Raw genomic sequence first — 25,178 nt, 5'->3', positions numbered from 1 at the left:
CTGGAAGACATAAAAGTTGTTTCATGTATCAACTGACTTAGGATCACAAGACATGAAAGATATGATAAAGGAACAGGCTGGGTCAGATCTAAGTAACCAATCAATGTACTTGGGCCTGTAAGAAATGAAAGCACAATCTAGTCACAGAGTGATTGATTTTTTAGCCTGGGCTCTTGGCCAAATTATGATTTATTTATTTTTAGGTTTGTCGAAAAGGTATGAATGTTGGCTTGTTGAAATGCTATTTTCGAGGTTCTTGTGCAATTTGGAACTCAAGAGCCAGTATGGCATAGTGGTTTGGGTGTTGGGCTATGTCACTGGAAACCAGGGTGTGAATCCCCACTTGACTATACAAACCCACTGGGTGACCTTGGGCAAATCACACTCTCTCAGCCTCAGAGAAAGGCAATGGCAACCCCTCCTTCTCGCCTGAAGAAATCTTGTCAAGAAAGCTCTTTGACAGGCTTGCCTTAGGGTCATTGTAAGTCAGAAACAACCTGAAGGCACATAACAACAAGTTGTAGGCAAACAGGAATATGAGATTCACTGATACAGAGCTCCATGTATATAATTGTAGACTGATACAATTTAAGCATTTTTTGTTTGTATCGTTTTTCCATATATCTAAATCTAAATCAAAGAATAAAACTGAACAACAATTCATGTCTCTCGTAACCGAAACCGATACTCATACATAAGAGATGTTACATTTATGGAGCACTTGCTTCCAACTATCTGATATTAACTAAGGGATCAAGACTCCCAGCAATTGTAAAGCTATATACATTGTCCCAGCCGCAGAGTACTTTGGAGGATTATGGCCTTAAACTGCATACAAACAATATAATTTTTTAAAAGAAATATTCCTAATACATCAAGACAGGAAACTGTGGTGCCTTTAGTAGATTCAGAACTAAGGACAATGAATCCTATGAGTCAACACAAGGAAAACAATCATCACAGTCAAAAGATCTTTAAAATATTTATATCCCATGCGTTAAGGAAATGTTATCCCTTATGTAATATCTTTTTTTTTTCATAGTAACTAATCATTCTCTGCAAATTTATTTCAGATTATCCAGTTTCATATGTTAAGAAATCTCTCAGCCACAGAAGTCTGAGAGAGAAGACTTCTGTAAATCTAAATAATTTTTAAAAAATCTGACTTGTTGCTTATATAAATATAGGTTGATATGTGTATGCACACACATGCAATTTTAATTAATCCATATCAATTTGAGGATTTGAAATCCTACAAAATCATCTAAATTCTGAAGGGAACATTAAAATCTGAAAAATTAAACATCAAATATTAAATTAGGCCTATCTGTAAGATACTTTACATCCAACAGTGATGCCACTAAAACCAATGGACCCATCCTTCTGATGAATCAGTTTTTGTTTGTGACTAACACTGTGGCAGAATGATTATGAAACACAACATTCAGTTCAACTCAGTAAGATTAAGTAGTGGCCAGATAATTACTTAGTACAGGACACTTCATTTTATTTTTGAAATGTTAAGCAGCATTAAACAGAGAAAAGAAACACCTGATTATTTCAAAACTTTGGAATGTCTTAATTACAAGCAATGAGTTGGATACAGGTTAAAACACAAACAATAGGGCTGGCAGAAGTTGACTTGCCTGCCTCCTTCACCATTCACAGAAAATGCCTCCACTTCATTTGGGGGGGGATCTTGTTTTCAGGAAGCGGGAAAAGCTGTGGGAGGAGAAAGCGACAATAGCAAGGAAATCCACGAAATTTGATGCTCATGCCTAAATCTGGATCCATTTGGATCCGCCAGCGCTGTACAGGTGGTTAAGGGTCAGCAGCAAAGTGTTTGTTGCTCTTTAGACTGGAAACATGTATGTTAACGCCTCCATCAAATCTGGCAATCATGGCAAACGTTGTCATCATTGTGGCCACCCAGATGAGACAGTTCCCCATGTGCTCTGCAGTTGCCCCCCATACGCAACAACTTGGAAACATCAACATGATGCAGTGATGAACTGACTGGCTAAAGCAATCCCAGCCTCAATGGATACCATTTTTTGAAATGAAATATGACCTAGACAGGCAGCCAATTGAGACCACTTGTAGTCATCATGGATAAAAGCCAGAAGAAGATACCTATCATGAACACAACAATCTATTTTGAGAACATGACATCAGCCACTAGGGAGGCTAGAGAAAATAAAAAGCAGAAGTATGCCCCTCTGGTTATGAGAATCTGTGGGGTGAAAAAGTGCTAAGCCAAAATTTGCACAAGTTAATGGTATCAGATACCATTAGAGGGTCCCAAGATATTTACATAGAGCACATCTCAGGCCGCCACCAGCAGGAGGAGCCAGTCTCTGCCTTCTTCTTTCTAAATGTTTAGAAAAGCAAGCCACAAGAGGCAGGAAAAGCTTAAAAGACCAATTTGTAACTTTATCTTGAGGATGGTGGATAGATCTAGTTTGAATCATTGTAACATAAAATCCTAATTCAGACTAATTGCTTTGGAAAAGTAATTTTGTGTGCACACTGGATGTATTATGGCAATTCTGTTCACACTTACATCCAGGGGACACTTTACCAATTCATTTCCTACATAACACTCTCTGTAAAGGACTCTGGGGAAGATTCTAGGTAAAGACCACTGGGAGTTTTATGTGGTCATTTTTAAGCAGCTCAACCCAATTTACTTTCTGGATTAAAATGCTGATTGGAACACAGTTATCCTTTAGATCACAACTTATCCAAATGTAGTGATGCAATTCTAAGCTCAAAACCAGAGTATAAAATATTAAACTCAGGAAGGTATTTAAAAAAACTGTGTACAAAAGAAATTGACATATGTGGATTGGAGAAGGTTCCATGAAAATATGGGTATAATATGAAAATTTGAAGGCAAAATGCATAAATTAGGTAAAATTTTCACGTTTGTTTTTAAGTCACAGGGTTTTGTAGCAAATTGACAGGGCAGGGTGAATCTATGGAAAACTAAGAGACAGATGTAGAAAATAACTGTCCTGTTCAGAAATAGACTTTTCCATCTCTAGTTTTAGGTTTCAAGCTTTCATGGCTATGGTTTCGGCCCTAAAATAACCCTTTGTGAATAAATTCCACATAATGACAGAATGACAGACAAAGCTTAATTTGTACCTATATTTACATGCATATAGACAAAATTCCTATAGACGCACCTAGCTGTAGTTGCCTACCTATAGTGAAAAGACTGGAAGGAGAGGGAAGAAGAAATAAATCTATAGTGCACCCTTTCTTTACGTGGGGGAATCCGTTCCGGACTCCCCGCGAAAAGCGAATTTTGCCTATGCTCATGCCCCATTTAAATGAATGGAGCTCATGCACACAGTGGCGTGGCTGTGTGCTTGCGCCATGGGGTGCACCCCATTGTTTCCTATGGGACGCGCTGCCCCTTCTCCCCATGTGGCTTTCAGCATATACATATGAAAAGCCGCGTATGATGCGGGCACACTGTACTTACTGATCTGCTGAAATCTTTACAATCATACTTCAATACGAAAAGCAGAACTTCTTTGGCTTTTATTCTGCCTGATACAGTGGTACCCCGGGATACGAATTGATCGCGTTACGAAATTTCCGGGATACGAAAAAGTTAGATTGGAAAAAACTGTTCCGGGATACGATGTTTTTTTTCGGGTTACGAAATTTATTTCGGCGCAAAATTCAAACGCAAAGCGCGGCTAGCGGCTTTTCAGCGCTAACGGAAAGCCTTTTCGGGTTGCGAAATTACTCGGGTTACGAACGGAGCGGCGGAACGAATTAATTTCGTAACCCGAGGTAGCACTGTATGTTTCTTTCAGAAGCAGGTTATGAACTTCTGATGCTTTCATTCATTCAAGTAGCTTTATTGGATACAAAATCAAAATGAAGAGGGACTATTTGAATCAATTGTATGAATAAGCTATGTTGCATAAGGCCCTGTCCAGATGGGCCCTTTGCCGCATGTCCACAACGTGCTAGGGTTGCCTCAGGGCGGCGTGTGCACATGGACCGCAACCCTAGCATGTCATGCACGCGCCGCGGTTACACAGTGCCATACATATGGCATGCGCAACGATTACGTCGCAGCTGCACCACCTGTAAAAGGTGCTGCGCAGCTACAACGTAACTGCGCCGTCTTTGGCACTTTGCAGCGCCGCAAACAGGAGCCGCCTTGGGGAGTGCCTTCTTTGCTACACAACAGCGCTGCGCAATTTGTATGCTACGGTGCTCCTGTGGAGCAGAGAGAGGCGCCGAAGAGGCACCTCTTTTTGGCAGTCTGTACCCCGCCTATGTTGGCTGTCAGTGTGTAAACCCCCAGATAAACTACCTGTATGTTCACACTATATTCAGTAGGCTCTTAGTATCCACTGGGGTTCAATTTCAGGACACCTCCCCCAATGGATACCAAAATCTGTGAATGGTCAAGTCCCATTATATACAATGGAATACAATGGTACAGTAAAGTGGTGTCCTATATAAAATAGCAACATCAATTTTTGCAATTTTTTTGGTGAGGAGTATATTTTCAAACATGCATGGTTGAATCTGTAGATGCATTATCTATGGTGATGTTGGACAAACTGTACCATAATTCTTCCTAAAATCAAATTATATCCATGACAGAAAATGCTATCTTATTGTGGTGCCCAAATAAGTGTTCTACAGTGGTAATTTTTTTTCTTTTCTTATCAGACTAAGATAAATTAAAGGAAAAGTATTATGGCACAATTCTCTTTGTCTATTCAGCAGTAAATTCTGAGACAGTTCATTAGAGACTTTAATATTCTTATTGAAGTGGGTATAGAAATGTAGACTAAATATACAGTATTTCTGGATTTTATAACAGTTTCTTAACTTCAAGCTAGAAAACCCACCACCATCATCATCTTTGTTCTTGTTGTTTATATCCCTTCTTTCCCTCACAACTGGGACTCAAGCCATCTTACAAATCAAAATGAGTATAATACAGTTAAAGCATACCAAAGTCCAATATTAAAACACAGCTTTAAAAAATACCAAGCATACACAGAAGGGAGTTCCATAGGGGCAGCCACACAGAAGGCCCTACCTCTTTCACTGACCATGAACACCTCTGTTTTATCTGGATTTGTTTCAATTTATTTGCCCTCATCTGAACCATAACTGATGGTAGACATTGGCTTAGAAATGAAATTGCTTCTTTGGAGTTTGCTGAAAAGGAGAATTAAATCTGAGTGTCATCAGCATGCTTGTGACACCAAACACCAAGCCTCCAGACAACCTCTCCCAGTAGTTTCATGTAGGTTATGGGTAGGCAACTTTAGAAGGATAGAAGGCTGAATTAGCCCCTAAGTACACTCTGGAGCCTCCCCTCCACAACCACTTCTGGGGGAGAAATTACATGGAACATGGGGGCATTTTCATATTTTCGGGCTCTCCTTTGCCATTTTTGGCCTGGGCAAGGCCTTTTTTAACATCAGGAAATGTAAAGCTATTTGTTTCAAAACAAGGCCTCCCCTGGGCCTAAATTGACCCGATTCCTGCAAATTTGAGGAGGGAATTTTGGGATGAAGCTTTTACAGTATTTAATTTTTTAAAATACTTTTGCAAACAATTGTTTGACCCAGGAAGGCCATAGTGGCTTTTAAACAGGGTGGAAATGCTCTCCATACCCCACAGGACATTTTGGAGCATTTTTTTTTACCCTCAAGGGGGCAAGGGAGGCCAAAAAAATGATCCTGTGGCTCACACTTTTCCCAACCCTGATATAGATATTCAATAGCATGAGGGACAGACCTGAGCCTAAGGAACCCCACAAGGTTAAACAGGAATCCCTTAGCACTACATTCTGGTCTTGGCTGTCCAGGACAAAATAGAGCCACTGAAAAAGAATGCCCCCAAGTCCAATCCTGCAATACAGCCAATAAAGGTACCATAGATCAGCAGAATCAACACTCCCTCTACCTTCTAATTCATGGCGAAGACTGTCTACATCAAAACCAAGATCCAAAGTGACCAGCAGCATGAGTAGAGCCAGACAGTACTTGGGACAGTCCCATAGATGTCACAGACACCATCAAATCCTTAGCTACTATGCCTGACAGAGCTGTTGAGGTCACCCAGAAACAGAAGTCCCAACACCAACCCTGAGTTAATTCAGGAAGGGAGACTGTTGAACAGTAGGGTTGGCAGTACATCAATAGAATCCTTATTATGTCCTAGCCATGCACTTTCAAGTACATACACGGAAACCTCACAGACTATGAAATGAGGTCCTGGATCAAGGGAATAGAATGAAATACTTTGGGAAAGTAACAATTTAGTTAATATAATTAAGGGAATATTAACATTAGGAATTGGTCGGTTGGAGAAACAATGAAACATTTTTTTAATTAATTCAGAAGGCTTCAAATTATCATTATCCAACAGAGTAAGATGGTTATGAGATCTGGTTCTTCCTATGTGACCATAGGTATGGGAATTATTTTGAAAATAGATGGCAATTTGCTACTTCATTGAATAATAAGCTGTGCAACACTATCACAAATAAATCAAAATATATCCCATAAAATGCTGGTAGTTTAACACCAATACCAGTGGCACTTGTTATATTCAAGCGTCCTACCATTGGCAAACTTTGAGAAAGGAAATTTTCTCCTTACACAATCTGACCCGCACCCTCAGAACATCAGGGAAGTATTTACTGGAACATCATAGTGCTAGGTTTAAGACAACTTCCCACAGAGCGTTTACAGCAGCGATTCCAAAATTATGGAATGGCCTACCGGAAGAGATCCATTGCATTACTACCTTAGAGGCCTTTAAGAAGGAACTCAAAATGCATATCTTCCAGCAGGCTTACCCATCAGATTCTATATAAAAGCTGATGACAATATCCCATTCTCGACTATGATCACTGACTACTGATAAACTGATTTTAGAGAACTAATAGGAATTGGTCAATTCAATATTAGGGTTTTATTGATTGTATTAGTATTCTGTATTATTTGAACTGCCTTGTATTATTTTATTGTTGTAATCCCACCTCGATCTTTGGAGAGGCGGGAAATATAAATAAATTCTATTATTTTTATATTATTATTAAATTAATTCCCCCCCCCAAATACAGTGGGCCCTTGATATCCGCTGGGGTTTGGTTCAGGATCCCCACTCCTACCCCCATGGATACTGAAATCTGCAGGTACATAAATCTAATGAAATACAATGATGTAGTAAAATGGTTTTCCTTATATAAAGTGGATTTTTTAAATCTTTTTTTTTCTTTTGAGTATTTTTAAGTTGTGGATGGTTGAATCAATGGAATAGAGAGGCCCGGTTTATGAATTATTTTTTTCCTTTACTGCTGCACTAAAAGAAAATAAATTTGGAGGCTATTTTTTTATATATATAAAATATTGCATTTTTGCACTGTAATGCCTGTGCAACATTCAGTGGCTTATAGGATCAAGATGAAAAGTATTGTGGCAGTCAATCTCTAATTCTTGTGGGAAATAGCCTTAAAATGGGAAATAAATGTAGTTGTTACTGCTAGATCAAGGAATTCCTGGCAGATAACGGTGGTGATATTGGCTAGGGAGAATGCCAAAAACCACTGAGTGCAAGCTGCAGCAATTCTACACTGATGTGGATGCTTCTAGGTGTTACTATAAAGAAAAAGTATCATTAGTCCATATTAATGTCTAGTAACCTCCATAGAGGTGCAGTATAGCAGCTAAATGGTATGGGAAGTTCTACTTGGATTGACCTGGAAATGGAAAATAGAGGGCCCTCCTTTTTTATAGATCTATAAATATCTCATAAATGAATCCCTTTGCCAGTAGATTAAATTCTGTGTCAAGATTCATCCTTGTTTTTTATAAACTTTGTTCTTTATAAACCTTATTTTCTTAATCTGGTGTAGATTTTACATTCTGAGATATGGCAGTTTGATGTAATACTTTGCAGTAAATATATATTAAACTGCAGTAGGGCATACATGCTCTCAGTCTCACATGTATGTATGGACAGGCACACACCCTTATCTAAACTTTCAGTGCACTCAGGAGATTTAAACTTATTAGAACAGTGAATACAGCTTCCAAATGTGGTCATGGAAACTTGCGTTTTAATCCATGTGAGCCCCATTGAAATAAATGGAGATTGTACAACAGCAGGAATCTGTGGATTGCACCCAAGTCCCACAAAGCAGGCAGCTTAGGTTACATGTAGGTCACAACAAATAATACTCATTGCTTGGCCAATGCAAGCTGCAATCTTGCTGCATAAGTTGAAATGACAAGCTTTTATTATTCCTAAGCACTTGATTTCTGAAACATTTGCACAATCTGTTAAGTCCAGACAAATTTAAATGGTTCTGACATGCAGCCTGCTAGGGTCAGTGACAAGGATAATGCCTCTGTTCGCGGGTAAAATTTTGTGGCATATAGGTCACTCTCTTAAGGGGAATCAACTGTGTGTCTCTTCTTTGCATTTCCACCACAATCCTTCATCTTGCAGCCTGGAGCTGAGAGTGAAATGCAAGAAAGGAGTCGAATGCTCAAAGCAAAAATCTGCTTCCAGGACAATCCATTATATCTGACAAGTTAAATGTTCCATGGTAGACCATATGGCATCAGAGCAGGGCTGAGGATGGAAGAGGGAAACTCAGCAAATGCATCACAATTAAGGAGTTTGACTATAGACTATATGTTGACTCAGTGTTTGTGTGTGTGTGTGTGTGTGTGTGTAAAGAGAGAGAGAGAGAGAGGTATAAGCAATTATTGGGGGGCATATGCATTTATCAGTAAACCTAAACAGGCCTCTCTGTCAGTTTCACTTACTCACTGGAACATCATTTTTTTTCAATTTATGACCATTATCATTCAGAAGACTAATCTCCATTCACAGAATTGTTGTTTAGTGATTGGCCTTTACCAAAACAAAAACAATGTACAGTGGTGCCTCGGGTTACGAAATTAATTCGTAACGCGGCCGCTTTCGTAACCCGAAAAGCCTTCGTAAGCCGAATTGCCATAGGCGCTAATGGGGAAAAGCCGCGATTCCGTGCGAAAAAGCCGAAAAAAGCACCAAAAGTTTTTTCGTAACCCGAAAAAACATTCGTAACCCGGAACAATGATTCCCTATGGGATTTTTTCGTATCCCGAAAATTTCGTAACCTGGGTATTTCGTATCCCGAGGTACCACTGTATATTACTTCAATGTATATTACTTCAAGTTGAGCCTTATCCCTTATCTAGAATTAAAAAATCAGAAATATTCCCAAAATTGAATCTGAAGTTTGATAAGGTCAGGGAAGGTAGAGAAATTATAAAGTAATAAGAAAGAATGAGATATGAGAAAGAAGAAGAAGGGAGAAGAAGGAAAGAAGGAAAAGAAAGTTAAGGAATGTTGAGGAAGTTAAGGTAAGCTAAGGAGGGAAGAATTATGGATGAAAAGAGAGGGAGAAAGGAGGGTTCGAAGTAGAGGGTTTTAGAAAGAAAAGAATAGCCAAAGGCCACCAGTGTCAAACATATTGAATGACAAGTTAGGATTGTAAAATAATATAGACAATGCTTTGTATGTTTGAAAATACATATCATCAGGATAATATGTGATTGATGTTTTTTTAAAAGATTTTTAAATGTTTAATAAAAATTATTTTAAAAAATATTCCCAAAACGAAACATTTTTTCATGGGTGGCTGAGATGGTAACACCTTTGCTGGTAACACCTTTGCTTTCTGATGGTTCACTGTACACAAACTTGGTTTCATGCACAAATTTAAATTTTGTATGAAATTGCGTTGAGGCTACGTGAATCAGGCATATAAGAAACATAAATGAATGTTTGGTTGACTCTTGGGTCCCATCTCCAAGATATGCCATTATGTACATTTATGAAAATACAGGTATTGCAAAATCAAAAATATAAATAAATCTAAATTATGGAACACTTCTGGTCCCAAGCATTTCAGATAAAGGGTACCCAACCTGTTTGTGGTAATATGAAGCATTATGTAGAATCCTTAATGTAGAATCCTTAATATAGAAAACAAAGTACTAGGAACATTTAGGATTAAGTAAGGACTTTCTGGTAAATATCTGAGCAGTCACATGTAATTGCCCATGAAATTCAACCAAATCCTTTACTTCCAACGTATTATCTTTAATATCTTTGTGTGAGAATTTCTTCCCAGTCCAAGTACAACTTGGTCTTGCAAATACAACAGTAGCCAAAGCTTCCTAATATATTCTTTATCTTTAGAAGTCAGACATTCTGTGGCATCAAATCAATTAACAAATGACTAAGGAGCTGAAGTGGACAAGATGGTAATGTATTTATTGTCCAATGACACTAGATTTGTATTTAAGGTTACAAGTCAAAGGGGCACACTTATCCAGTATGGTGCTATCTTCTTGAAATCACCCCCCTTCCAATAAACGTTCTTGCCCCAAAAGTAAAATCTGAACATAATTTTACACATAGGTTCATATGAAACTTTATTTTTTCTTGTGGGAAGTGATTCACACATATATTTTAATCAACTTCTTAGTGCAGCCCTTTCTAAACAGCTGGTGAGTTGCATACTACAGTCCTATTAGTATGTGGTAAAGGGATTAAAAAGGATAAGAAGATCAACATTCTCTAATTGTGCCATTCTAACACTAAGTCAATGGGGAAAAAATCAAATCTGAAGCACAGTCTAGTTTATTAATCTAGTCATTACATTTATGTATGGTCCAATAGGCAAAGTTCTTTCAGAATGAAAAACACATTATTTGAAAATTAAAAAAACAAACAAACCAAACAAACAACCTAGGATAAAACCAAACCCCTAATAGGGTGGATGTGTAATGTGAACCATAAGCCCGTTACAGACGCTAGCATTCACACCGGCCTCACCCCTAGCACGTGATGGGGGCGTAATAATGGCGCAGCCCTATACACATAGGCACCACCATTATTACGTTCCGCGGGAAGAAGTGCCATTTTGGGGCTTCTTTTTTGCTCCGCGTGGGAGCGCTGCTGCGGCTCCCATGCGGAGCAACCAGCAGCACCAGCAGACCACCGCTTTTAGATGATTTCCAATATCAACGAGTCTTTTCTGGGACAAATCAGTACAATTTGTATTAACTTCTACTCTCTGAGAAGAGCATTCACACAAAAAGAGCACACTTGTGGCCTGCTATATAATGGAAGTTACTAAGCTGTTCTTCCACCACCAAACATCTAATGTATCAGTGATGTCCTATGAAAACCTTTGTTACTACAGGGTTGTTGGTTTTTTTACAAAATGACTAAAATAGAAGGGCTTTTAAGAGGGTGCTGTACTGTTTTAATTGTACTGTTTATAAAACTTGTTTTCAACAGTTTAATTTTGTTTTAAATTTTTTAGTGTTGTTAATACTTTAATTATACTTTAATCTGATCCTCTAATTTTTTTTATCTATTATGTATTTGTTTTAAATTATAATTCACCTTAAGTCCTGGTTTTGCAGAGCATAAATGACAATGATGATAGAGATTATGGCAATTCTTTAAATAAATCAATGAAGCTATAATGTAGAAAGGTTCCTAGTTTGAACTCTTATGTCCAGGTAAGTGCCACTATCATGTAGATACTGCCAAATGGATCAACCATCTGCCTTGGTGGGCAGCCTTCCATGTTTCAGATGTTTTATTAACTTAACAACAAATTTGAAATCTATTTATATTATATTCCAGTCACTCTGAGAAATTCAGAGAAAATGACACTTGGGCAGAGTCTCAGAGTTTTGCAACCAAGCCACAAGTTCAATGGGGCTTACTCCCACTTAAAATGGTGATTAATTGTATGACTTGTAGTCAATGGCTTTATTAACTTTGATTAATTCTGTGTTAACTATGGATATTAGTCTTAGCAATTTCATGCAAGGACTATGCTTTTTTCTTTCTTTTTTGGTAATGTACCAATGTTTTGTGACAGAATACTGTAGAAAAGCATTCCTTCAGATGTGTGAGGAAAAAATTGGTTGTTTTTATTTTTATTTATTAAAAAGATTTTAAACTGTGCTAGAAGACAATGCCTTCTGTAGGCGGCTTACAAGATTAAAATACAATTTCAGCATAACAATAAATAAAACAACAATAACCCATAAGCAATAACCACAATTTAATAACTCTAGTATTTTATAATCCAGTTTGTGGGCAAGATGAGAAATAATCCTCATCTTTTCTTATCCTCCATATCTGCGAGGGTTTCCTCTCCCCAGTTACAGAAAGAGAAAGAGCCAGAGTGCCTTTGGTTTTTCAGTGTGCCATACAAGAAAAAACACAAAAGGGTGGTGGCTGAATTGCAGGCAATACAATGCTTTCCATACTTTTATTTAGTTTTCCAATTAAAGAGCCTTCATATGAATATCAACAAGATGGGAATGCAGATTCATGGACTGAAAATTCTTTGAAAGCAATACAATAAATCCTATGCATCTTTTTAAAAACGTATTTAACAAACAATAAGATATATATAATTAAAGTATATAAAATCATAGTAATTATTTCATTTTAATGAGGTTTGTTTGGCAAAAAGAGAAACTTCAACATTTTATACTTTAGTCAATATATAAGTACTTTGCAATGAAATATTATATATAGCAAATTTCTTCAACTTCATGGCCTCTTTAATCTGTTAATGTATTCCTGAATGGCAGGAATTGCTCTTGTGGTCTTTTCCAACTCTATGATTCTAAGAAGATATGAAGAGTGATGTTGCATGACACTGAAGGCAGTACAGCATCTTGTTCATAAAAGGACAATAGAACTGTCTCACTCATTTACCCTAGCAATTGGAAAACAGATATAATATTAGCCATAACAGACTACACTTGATCTTAGCCAAAAGGCTGAGATGCCTTTTAGAAACACCTAAAATTGGTCCAGGTATCTAAGGCGTGTTACAGACCACCTGAAAGCAGTGGTCTGCCGCCGCCATTAGCGGCAACGAGGAGCCCCAGCGGCCAAACCGTGAGGCTCCCGGGCACCGTAAAAAAGAAGCTCCAAAATAGCGCTTCTTGTTGCTGCACGCTAACGACGCTGCAAGGCACCAATGGTGCACTCACGGCATCATTAGTGCTGTGTGACGTGTGGACGCTAAGCGTCCACTTCATCAAGATGGCGGCGCCCGTGTAGAACGGGCGCTGCCATTTTGTACGTCCCCAGGACGTACTAGGGTTAGGGGCATGCGTAAAGCACGCCCTTTCCTAACCCTAGTACGTCCTGGGGATGTACTTTATGCCCGTGTGGAACGGGCCTAAGATTTTTTATTGAGTATATCAATTTTCTATCCTATCTGATATTGTACAATTTTAGTCTGTTGTTTGTTTGTATTGATGGATCTACAGACTGTAGTAATAAAAACTGTACATAATACACCACTATCATTATTAGTAGCTAATCTTTACTAATCTTTCCTTCCAAGGGTAGGGATTTTCCCATTAATTTGTGTCATTTAATTTTACAGCCATTCAAGGTACTGACCATCACTATATTTTGCAGTAGTTCATTTAATGGTTTTTCTATCTTTGGTGTGAAGAACTTCCATTTTTCTTTCAATGCTGGCAAGGAGAGGGGCGGAGGCAAAACAGCAACTCAAACATATATGGAAGGTGCCAGTTTGAGGAAGGCTATACAGTGCACCCGCGTCATACGCGAGCGCACTTTACGCGGCTTTCAGCATATGCTGAAAGCTGCGCAGGGAAGAAGGGGCAGCACGTCCCACAGGGAACAATGGGGCATGCACCCATGGCACACCGCTGTGCTGCCGCGTGCATGAGCCCCGTTTAAATGGGGCTCAAGCATAGGCGGAATCTGCTTTATTCAGGGAAGTCCAGAACAAATCCCTTGCGTAAAGTAAGGGCGTACTGTAGTATAGGAATTATTGGGGTAAAGTCATTTTCATAGATAGCAATGCAATTTGGACAGCCAGAATCAAGATTTTAGCATTGGACTATGGGCCTAGACAGGCAGCCCCAAAGAAGCAGTGTCATGCTGCCTGCCCCTTTGTGCACCTGACTGAAGTTGTAGCAACTGCATGCCACAGCCCCAATCCAGTGATTTGCTAGCTCTAAAAGAAGCAGCAGAAAGCTGCTCCTTTTGGAGCTAGAAAAAAGCTGCCTTTGTCATGGTGGTGGCGGCTTTCCCTGTTTCTTCGGCGCAGTGTGTTTAAATGCTGCACTGGAGAAACGGCGTGACAGCGCTCCGCCATCTGTGACAGCAGCATCGAGGTGGAGTTGTGGTGTGCAGCGTGTGGTTGCCACACTTCCACTCCACCTTAATGCCAGCCCTTTATGCCAGTCTGTATAGCCTCTATAACTCTGTAAACCAGGGTTTGAATCCCTGCTTGGCCATAGAAACCCAGTGGCTGACCTTAGGCAAGACACATTGTCAACCCCCTCTGAACAAACTCTATAACAGGGTCAACTCAGGGCTGCCATAATTTGGAAATAACTTGAAGGTACATAACAACAATGTAATTAGAACTGTGTGGCAAACATCATGTCAATTTCAATTTGATCCATATTCCCACACTAAATTGTCTCTATGGAGAAATCCTGATTTCAAGATTGGAGGGGAAAACATTTCTATCGAAGACATGGCAGAAACATTTTAGAAGTGCTCCATAACAACAATGTAAACACCCAAAAGAATATGAATCAGAAATCCTGCCCTCAACATTCCTGACCACATGGAAGTAACATGTGATTACAAAGATCTGGAAAGAGTTTGGTAACCATGGTTTGGCTTAATTTAGTTATGAAGCTCCCATAAGCAAAAAGCCTGATAAGATTGAGTTGCTGCTCAAAGGAGCATTGGAACTGTGTTCAATCATTTTCAGACCTTAATGCTCAATATGCAGAATTCTAACTTATGTCCAGATCCTGAGGGAGAGGGGGAGCTAGTATGTGTTCCCATGTCCTTATGCCTGATTTTAGCACTAAACAGGGCTTGATTGCCTGAAAAAGACTCATATGCTTCCTAAAGCTGAATCATTAATATTTTGTGATTACACACCCTCATTCCATGCACCCATAAAATCTTGGCTATCAAAATATCTTCACTTCCCTAATGAATGCTTAATCATTTGATAAAATTAATTTCAGTTGATTACAATATCAGTCCTTGTTTTTGTAAAGGTATAACACACAACTGGAATAGTTCTGAATTCAAGCTTCCTATTTCTTACTATCAGTAATATTTCTGAGGAGCCCTGCCACCACAATAACTTTCAACATATGCTGGGTAACAACTCTTTGAACTAACAGCTACTAAAAATGCTCTAAAATTGTTGTTCTAAAAAAGAAAAAAAATGAAATCACACAGCTACATACAAAATTGTCAGTCATCTGAGGACTCTAATTAGAAGATGTTTAATTTTACTGGAACTAACTGAACTTAAGCTGAACATTGACACTTGAGTAAAAGTTTTACTTTCCTTTCATTTAACCGAAAGATAAGCAAAAGAACATGCAAGTTTCAAAAGCAAATACAGGTAACTTGAAAATTTGGTATTGGAAATATAGGGTGAAACAGATGCATGGCTAAGATGGCCTCTGGCATCTCCAGCCGTGATTGGGCCCTGATCGGCTCAGGACTCATCCCAAATGACTTTCCGGCAGAAAGGTGTTTTTTTTTACTGCTCCTTTTCCCAGCAGCTCCAGGCTGCCTTGGCGGCCGTCAGAGCTGCTTCCGGCCACTCTGGGGGTGTCCACACATCTGCACTCCGAAGCAGCCAGAGGTCACTCCTTTTGGTCCATCTGCTTTGGGCCAATGTCTACTTAAAAATAGCTAATCAAGTCCTATGGGTTAAATGCAAGCATATTTTACAAAGAAATTTCAATGTCAAACAATTTCTATCTACATAAAATCCCAAGAGCACATTACTACTGTTTATTTCTGGGAGGTCTATTACTCTAAGCCACAGGTTGTTCCTATAAACACAAAACATACAGGGAATGTGTGAACTCAGATGTTTAAATTAAAACTCTGGTAGCCAAGAGGACTCTCATGTTAAAATTATATTTATGATGTTCTTCGGTATCATAAACCCTCTAAAACAACTGAAGTTTCTGATCATTTTTCAAAGGCAGACCCACATACAGTGCATCACAGTGATCCAAATGGAATGTAACCAAGGCACTGTGCCAAGGTAACTGTGTAAATGCACTTCTGGTCACCTGGCCTAGGTGAGTCTCCAGGCTCTGGGATGGATCCAAGAAAACACCCAAACAGCAAACCAGCATCTTCATATTCCAGATCCAAAAATCTAGACAGCCTCTCCCAGGAGTTTCATGTATATCATAAATAGCATGGATCATATAACAGAACCCTGAATGACTCAACAGGCTAGTGGCCGAGGAGTCAGACAGGAATTCCCCAGCACCACCCCCTGAGAGTGCTGAGAATGAAAGCAATATAGACAATCTACCTCATTTAGTAATCCCTGGTGTTGAAAGGCCATCACACACTCTAAAACCTTGCCCAAAATGGAACATGGGAGACCAGTTGATAGTTATCCAAATATGGTAGGATTGTGGAAAGGTAATTTCTTTCTTTCTTTCTTTCTTTCTTTCTTTCTTTCTTCAAATAGAGGTCTAACAATAGCCTCCTTCAATTTGCCTTTCATTAATCACTTCTATTACCTAATATGTAGAGAAATCCTGTAGCACCTTTCAAAGGTGCAACAGGATCTCTCTACATATTGATTTACAGACTAACCCAGCTATATCTTTGAATTCTGTTACCCACTCAGGCAATCGCTCTACGCCATGTTTAATAAGTCAGGACGGGCAAGGGCCTAATACATATATGTTGACTCTCACCTTTCCAACGATCCTGTCCACATCTTTGAGCTGCACAAACTGAGAAGTATGCACTGTCACTGGACAAGCTGGGGATGGAGTTACATCCACCAGAACAATTTCAACTCTAGCATGCAAGTTAGGATGAATCTGATTCATTTTATAATAATAATAAATAATAAAATTTTATTTATATACCGCTATTCCAAATTCCAAATTCGATCACAGAGGTGTACAACAAAAGTGATACAATATAACATTTAACTAACAAGTATCACCAGCAACATGTTAAAAACATCCCAATGCAATTTAAAAAACTATAAAACATACAACCTCTTAAAACACACACACAAAAACTAGCTGGATAAACAGTTGTATATCAGGAGGGAGAACTGCATAACATCAGGACATATGGGGGAAAGCTTGTCAGAAGAGAAAGGTCTTTAGTTTCTTCCTAAAAAGATCAAGAGAGGTGACGGAGCGGAGCTCGTCGGGAAGGGAGTTCCAGGTCTGCAGGACCAAGAAGGAGAATGCCCTTTGCGAAGACGAGATATATTTTGCCTTAGGAACCCTCAACAGATGTTTCTCGACCGATCTGAGAGGGCGGGGCAGATTATATGGGGAGAGGCGGTTCTCCAAGTACCCTGGGCCCAAGCCATTTAGGGCTTTATAGGTAATAGCCAACACCTTGTATTGCGCCCAGAAGCGAATGGGCAGCCAGTGTAGATCTTGTAAAATAGGTGTTATATGGCTAGTCCTGGAACATCCAGTGACCAACCTTGCTGCCATATTCTGTACTAATTGAAGCTTCCGGGTTTGGTACAAGGGTTGCCCCATGTAGAGCGCATTACAGAAGTCCAACCGAGAGGTTACCAGAGCATGTACCACCGTTTCAAGGTCCCCCCGGCCCAGGTAGGGTCGCAGCTGACATATCAGCCGAAGCTGATAACAGGTGCTCCTGACCGTCGCATCCACCTGAAATGTCAGGTGTAGCAACGAGTCCAGAAGCACCCCCAGACTACGAACTGAGTCCTTCAGGGGGAGCGTGACACCATTCAGGACAGGTGGACAAATTTCCTTCCCCAGGCCCAGGGAGACTTTCACGAGTACTTCTGTTTTCTCTGGATTCAAACTGAGTCTGTTTTCCCTCATCCAGCCCATTACTGACTCCAAGCAAGCATTTAGAGGAGAGATGCCATCCCTAGTCACTGCATCAGTCGGAGGCACAGAGAAACATATTTGGGTGTCATCAGCGTACTGATAACACCGCGCCCCATGTCTCCGGATGATCTCTCCCAGCGATTTCATGTAAATGTTAAATAGCATGGGGGACAAGATTGCTCCTTGAGGGACGCCAGATGTAAGCGCCCTCTTATTGGAACAATCCCCCAGCTGCACCATCTGGAATCTACCCGAGAGGTAGGAACGGAACCACTGGAGCGCAGTGCCCCCGATACCCAACTCCCTCAGGCGTTCCAGAAGGATACCATGGTCGATGGTATCGAAAGCCGCTGAGATGTCCAAAAGCACTAACAGGGACACGCTTCCCCTGTCCATGCCCAGACGGAGATCATCAACTAAGGCGACCATGGTGGTTTCAACTCCATAGCCCGCCCGGAAGCTGGTTTGAAATGGGTCTAGAAAATCCGTTTCATCCAAGATCGCTTGTAGCTGGAAGGCAGCCGCTCTCTCGATCACCTTCCCCAGAAAAGGTAGCAGAGAAATAGGCCGATAGTTATTGCGAATCAGGGGGTCTAGGGAGGGCTTTTTTAGCAGTGGTTTTACAACTGCAGATTTTAAGCTGGATGGAAAACCGCCCTTCCCCGAAAGATGAATTAATTATACAGCGTAACATAATAGTTACAGCCGTTCCCCCCTGAGCTGCCAGCCATGAAGGACAGGGATCGAGAGCATGTCGTCTTCTTAATGCTTCGTAGAATCTTGTCCACTTCCTCGGTACTCACAGACTCAAAATGATCCAGTTTAACCGAGTCCACGGAAGCTCTAGATGCCTCTACTCTAGATTCTGAAGAAATACTGGCGTCGAGATCAGACCTTATCTGAGAGATTTTATCTGTGAAGAAGTTGTTAAACTCGTCACATCAGGCTTTAGATGGCTCCAAAACAGGGTTCAGGGGGGGAGGCAGTTGAGTAAGCTCCCTCACTACCCTGAACAGCTCTGCCGGACGCGACTCCGCAGACGCAATACGTGCAGCATAGAACGAATGCTTTGCTGCACTTATTGCCACTCCGTAGGCCCTCAAAAGAGAATCTAGGAGTGCCTTGTCGGCTAAGTGCTGGTGTCTTCGCCAGTTGCGCTCTAGTTGTTGCACAGCCCGCTTCCTTTCCCTGAGGTCTTCAGTATATTTATCTGCAAAGCTCCAAGGAAGCTCTTCACAGTGGACTGTTGAGTGAATCCAACACCATCCCCAAGACTATCCCAGCTAACTCAGAAAGGGAACTGTTGAACAGCACAGTGAGCCATACATCAACAGAAATCTGTAATCTATAAACGGTGTACTTGCACAAAGCTCTCTCAACCTATTCATTTGAAGCTTAAAAGATGCAATCCCCTTAGGTGAGTCACCTACCCTTGCAAATCAATCAATTCCACAATCAATCTCACAAGTACATATGTAACACTTTTAAAAATATAAATATGTATCATACAATCCACAAAAGCTATTTTATGAAAGTTTGGTATGCAAAAGCCCCTGATAAAATTATTTTGTACAAGAAATTTAGTGAAATTCTGCAAATCAGCAAAAGTATTATAGTTCTTGATTTCTAAAAAAGTAAGTAATGATAAGGCCAAAGACTTGAATTTCCAAACGGACATTAAAATATGGACTGGACTCAAACTGGGTGGCCTATCAAGTATCCCAGTGCAATCAGGATCATTTTTTAAAAAAACTGTTGACTTTATGGATAGCCCTAAATACTGGTCCTTCATCTGAAAAACAACCAGTGTCCCCATAGAAAGAATGAGCATGGATCTGAAACTTTCTTCCACATTTCCAAACCTAGATTTTTGACCATGCACTTGATCTTTCAAATAATAATGAAACTGTGAGGAATATAAATTTTATATATGCAGAATTTATACATACATAGTCCTGCTTTATTTTTTAAATAGTGATTTGTGTGTATCTATGTGTGTTTGAGTAGATTATTTATATATAATAGATAATTGATATAAGACTACAAAGAAATAACTGTACAATCCTTAGATCCTTTGATTTTAGAAATAAACTTCCATGTATGGCTACCAATGCCTAGCCTGCCAATAACTTCTGTATGTATTAATATAAATATGTGAACACAGAAAGGGGGGAGGGAGAGAAAAAAGCTACAATTGCACAAAACTCACACCAGTATAACGAGGCAGGTCTTTGTGCTGTGTAAACCCCGTCCTGTATACAGATCAACTTTTCTATTGCTAATTAAAATGCCCATATGGTAAAATAACACCTTACGCATGGAGCTTCTAAGTGCAGTAATTGTCAGTAATGAACTCTTATAATGTTAACATTGTTATCGGAAATGTTGGCATAGTCCGGATTTGAAAAGCAGTGTTTCTTAACCATCATGAAATACAATTACCACTTTAGGCTAAATATGTATTTTACTAGAGGGTTGCCTAAGATAATCACACTTGCAGTTAGCAGTAAGATAGCAGTGAAAAAAGAAAATCTGATATGCTGTCAATAGCAGAATTTGCTTCACCTACCATGTTTTTTTGCACACTGCAGAGCCTTCATAATTTATTATCATAAAAAGCACATTCACAATTGTACCAGATAATACACATTCCATTATTTTGTTTTTAGTATTGTAATGAATTTAAATGCAGCTGGAAATCTAGCAACAACTGAAGTGCCAACACTGTTCAATAACAGAAACTGATTTACTATGGATTAGTTTCATTACTGAGATATTCTTCTACTATAGTAAGCAGATCCTCTTTGATAAGTCATGAAATTCCCATAATTAACAGTATTATCAGACTGTTCTTTGTGATGGGAAATTTATGAAAGGGACCAGGTTGTGATAGGGCCCACAGGTAGGCTTCCCATATCCCGCCTGGGGGCGGGACTTTCCCGATTTGGGGCGGGTCCGCACGGTCCCGCCCAGGTTTGGCCCCGCCCCCGGGACTCTCCCCCCCCAGCGAGTCCTGCAGGCTTGGCTGGGGCTTGGAGGACGTCTGTCTTCCAAGCCCCAGTCATGCCCTGGGGGCTCCTCCGCGATCGCGGAGTCCTCCACGCTTGGCTGGGGCTTGGAGGACGGCTGAAGCCAAGCCCCAAACCTCTGCCTGGCTGCCTCCATCTCTGGGGGGGGGGAAATCCTGGGGGTGGGGGCAAAACGGCGACGGAGGCAGCCAGGCAGAGGAAAGAGCCTTTCCTCTTCTTCTGCCTCCTTTTCTTCCTCCCCTTCCTCCTCCTCCTCTTCTTCTTCTTTCTCCTCCTCTTCCTCCCCTTCTTCTTCATCTTTTTCCTCCTCTTCTTCTTCCTCCTCTCCTCCTCCTCCTGTTCTTCCTCCCCTTCTTCCTCTTCCTTCTTCCTCCCTTTCCTCCTCCTCTTCATCTTCTTTCTCCTCCTCTTCTTCTCCATCTCTTCTTCTCCTCCTCCCCTTCTTCCTCTTCCTTCTTCCTCCCTTTCCTCCTCTTCTTCATCTTCTTTCTCCTCCTCTTCTTCTCCATCTCTTCTCCTCCTCTTCCTCCCCTTCTTCCTCTTCCTTCTTCCTCCTTTTCCTCCTCTTTTTCATCTTCTTCCTCCTCCTCTTCTTCTCCATCTCTTCTTCTCCTCCTCCTCCTCCCCTTCTTCCTCCCCTTCTTCCTCTTCCTTCTTCCTCCCTTTCCTCCTCTTCTTCATCTTCTTTCTCCTCCTCTTCTTCTCCATCTCTTCTTCTCCTCCTCCTCTTCCTCCCCTTCTTCCTCCTTCTCCTCTTCCTCCTCCTATTCAATGCCCAAATATGCTGTTTGGAATGGGGGGGGGAGGTTAGCCAGAAAGGGAAGTACATTTCTGCCATCTGTCTAGGAACAATGCCAAAATGTCCTCCATTTTGATCACGCCTAAGAAACATGCATTTATATTAACATTTTTAAAAAAATCATCAATTTTTTGCACGTCCTCCATTTTTAAAAATGTGCCCTACATTTGAAAACTTTGTCCTACTTTTGTCCTACATTTGTCCCAGTTTGGAGGTCCAGAATTATGGCAACCCTACCCACAGGTATTTGGTAGCATGAGAAAGACGAGTCTCCCATGGGTGAGTGTAAAAGGAAAGTGTGTCAGTTTTAGAGGTAGGCAGTAATATGTGGCAAATGTGTGGGAAGAAATCATGGAGAAGACTAAACTTTAGTAGGGCCTTGTGAGAGCAGAGCACTACACAGTCAAACACTGAAATGACATAATTGATCTGAGGGATATGGCAGCAAAACAGAGTGAGTTAAAAAGCTCCCAGACCAAACAGAAAACATTTTGCCCTCTATCTCTGTTGCCTCAAACTGGAGAACCTCAGAAGAAGGTAAGAACCTTAAGCAACATGCTGATTTTATATACTGTCAAAATTGGCAGGAGATGTGGATGTCCATTTCATAAAGCAAACAACTTAGAAGGGATTTTTTTAGTTGCTGAATGCTAAGTCTTTGCACTCCTGAAGACCACCCCACCCCCCAAATTTATGTACTGCATTCAGTTGTGTTTACATACAATACCTATCAATTGTTGCTTACCTATGTAAGTCCACATTAATTCTTAACTTGTTGGCCAAAATCCAATTGGTATTCTCAAAATAATGGACTCTCCTAGATTACACATTTCCTGGCAGTATTGTAAAATAACTGTAATAAGTGATATCCAACAGAAACTCTGGCCCTCATGTCCCACCACTGTAACAACAATACAGTGAGAACATTTTTACAACACAGTCTAGTCAAAAGAAAAGCATGTCAAGAAAAAAACATGGACTGGTGACATTTGTGACATTCCTATAACAGCAATGTAAAAACATATTCACATGTTCTTCAAACAAAATATCAGGAAGTTAATCTTGTTTTGGAGATGGGTCTACATGAAACACACCCCTTACAAGCCAAAGTTAAAGTGCTGCAGGGGAAAATTCTGTGAGTTTTGTGTGATTTAAATAGATATGTTTAGAAGCATTAAACACAGACAATAATGTGCTAGAATAAATAGACCATTCATACATGATGATGTTAGTGTTCCCTGATCTCAGAAACCCTTTTTTTTTCATATGGATGGGCAGCTGTGCACTGAGAAAGGTATCCCAACTTCTCGAACCATCCTGCAATTTCACTTACACAATGTCTCTTTATTTGGGTTTGTGCAAAAGCTGTGAATTTAATCAAATGGGGTTTGATCCTGTTGTCTATGTGTGGGAAACATTTCCATTAACCTCAGTGGGGTTATGCTTGCTTAAGTGCTGCTGAAGCAAATGAAACATCTGTGCATGGTTGCTCTTTTAAAAAACAAACAGCCAGAAATATTTATATTCTTTAAAAACTAAAAACAGGCATGCATTTTGCAATTAAACAGCATTTAAAAAAAAATAGCTGAACTTATGAAGCAATGGTGGATTTTTATGTGTCCTGTGAAAATAAAAGACAGACATTGCGAGATGGGCTGTTTGCTTTTGAAAAAAAATGTGACCAAGAGCCTGTATAAAAATTATTGTGTTACACAACTACTAACATCTACCCCATCCAAAATTCACACTCCCATACTTCAAAATGAAGACATTTAATTTTATACAGCAAATTGTTGTCCAGATTAATGATTCTTACAACTTCAATGGCTGTATTAAAAAGAGGTGAAATAGCAATGCCTTTCCCAATGTCTGGCAGCCACTGCCTAGTGGTCATTCCAAATGGCTATGTCATAAATGGCCAAGAATAGCTTTCTGTCAGCTGTGTTTAAAATGCTACTGGTTCTAAAGCTTTTGGTGACCAAATAAAAAGCAAGAGCAGTGATGATTCCTTGGAATTCTCCATTTCATCTGCTTTGAACTACAGTCCTCCAATATTCAGGGATTTTTATTAAACCATGATTCAAGCATCCATGGTTCAAAAATATTTTTTGAAATAAATTCAAAAAGGCAATCCTTGATTTTTCCCATTTTATACAAGGAACACCATCTTACTGTGCCATTGTATTTAATGGAACTTAAGTATCCAGAGATTTTTTTATCCATTGGAGTCCTGGAACCAAATCCCAGCATATACCAAGAGTCTAGTGTATCAGAAATTAACACAGATTCCAAGCAACAACAGAAAGTCCAAGTTTGAATTATAGTGATGTTGGTTATGATAATCATGTATACCAACAGTTCCCATTTTGGCCCATTTCTTTTGCGCTACACAAATCATGTTTTAGGAAGCTGGGAATGAGCATCAGGGCCACAGATTAACCCCTCATCTCTTTCCTCAGTTTATACAATACATTCAGCACTTCAGTCACAGATACTTTCAGTTTCTTGTTTTGTCCAAAACAGAGAACTGGTTTAAAACAAAGGAGAGTTAAAGCTGGTATTTGACTGGAAAAGGAAAAAGGTAGGGAAATACATGCAGCACCTGATAGTCTTCTCTAAATGTTCTTATTGTCTACAGTGAGACAATTGTGGCACTTCCATTTCTAGAATGCTCTCCCTGAGCAAGACCTTTTAGTCAACCAGGCATTTAAAAAAACTCCAAGAGCACTCACTGAGTCCAAACATAGATCAAAGAAATTCCAGAGCTGTCCAACACTAGGATCAGTCCAAATATGATTTATATAATGTACATTATCCAAATTAACCAAAAGGTGGCCACTAGATAATGTGTTAACATCGGTCATATATGGATCAACACAGGTCTTCTTTCCCATTATCTTGATTTTATTGTCATTTAAAAATACTTTTATCCCAACTTTCTGCCCCAATGTATGGAACTCAAGGTGACTCACAATTTCGTGTGTGTGTGTGTTCTCTACATAACTTGTCTCTGATTCATGGCAACTCAAAGGCAAACCTATCACAGAGGTTTCTGGAGCAGAGTGTGTATGACTTGCCCAAAGTCACCCCGTGGATTTACATGGCCAAATGGGGAGTGCAATCCTGATCTCCAGAATCATAATCCAGTGCTCAGTCCACTACTACAGTATGTGGTATGTGTACATAGTAAAAAAAATAGAGATATGAAAAATATGCAACTAAAGATACTCTTGGATCTAAAGATGATAGTAAAAATTGCTTGATGGTACTCATGTTAGTATTATTAGTGTTTTGTTGTATTTTAATGCATTTTTACTGTTGTAACCCACCCAGATTCCTAGTGATTGGGTGGGCTATAAA

The 25,178-nt window shown here is 39.8% G+C and overlaps 1 protein-coding gene and 1 pseudogene across 15 annotated transcripts in view; both read right to left on the bottom strand.

The window, feature by feature from the left end:
- TCF4 (transcription factor 4) overlaps positions 1–25,178 on the bottom strand; it is a 438,455-nt gene that overhangs the window by 230,196 nt on the left and 183,081 nt on the right. Inside the window, exon 2 of one of the 15 annotated variants that reach the window (XM_042454752.1) lies at positions 1,647–1,722. The exons of the other annotated variants lie outside the window; for them this stretch is intronic. Within the exon in view, the coding sequence (XP_042310686.1) occupies positions 1,647–1,662 (16 nt within the window). The 5' untranslated portion in view covers positions 1,663–1,722. The remainder of the gene's footprint in view (positions 1–1,646; positions 1,723–25,178) is intronic. 15 annotated transcript variants of the gene reach the window in all.
- Positions 12,737–12,887, bottom strand: LOC121924512 (annotated as a pseudogene).

The sequence above is a fragment of the Sceloporus undulatus genome, chromosome 2 (genome assembly GCF_019175285.1).
Source record: "Sceloporus undulatus isolate JIND9_A2432 ecotype Alabama chromosome 2, SceUnd_v1.1, whole genome shotgun sequence".
NCBI lineage: Eukaryota > Metazoa > Chordata > Lepidosauria > Squamata > Phrynosomatidae > Sceloporus > Sceloporus undulatus.
Note: the sequence above shows the minus strand (reverse complement) of the source record. Positions and strands in the feature narration are given on the sequence as shown.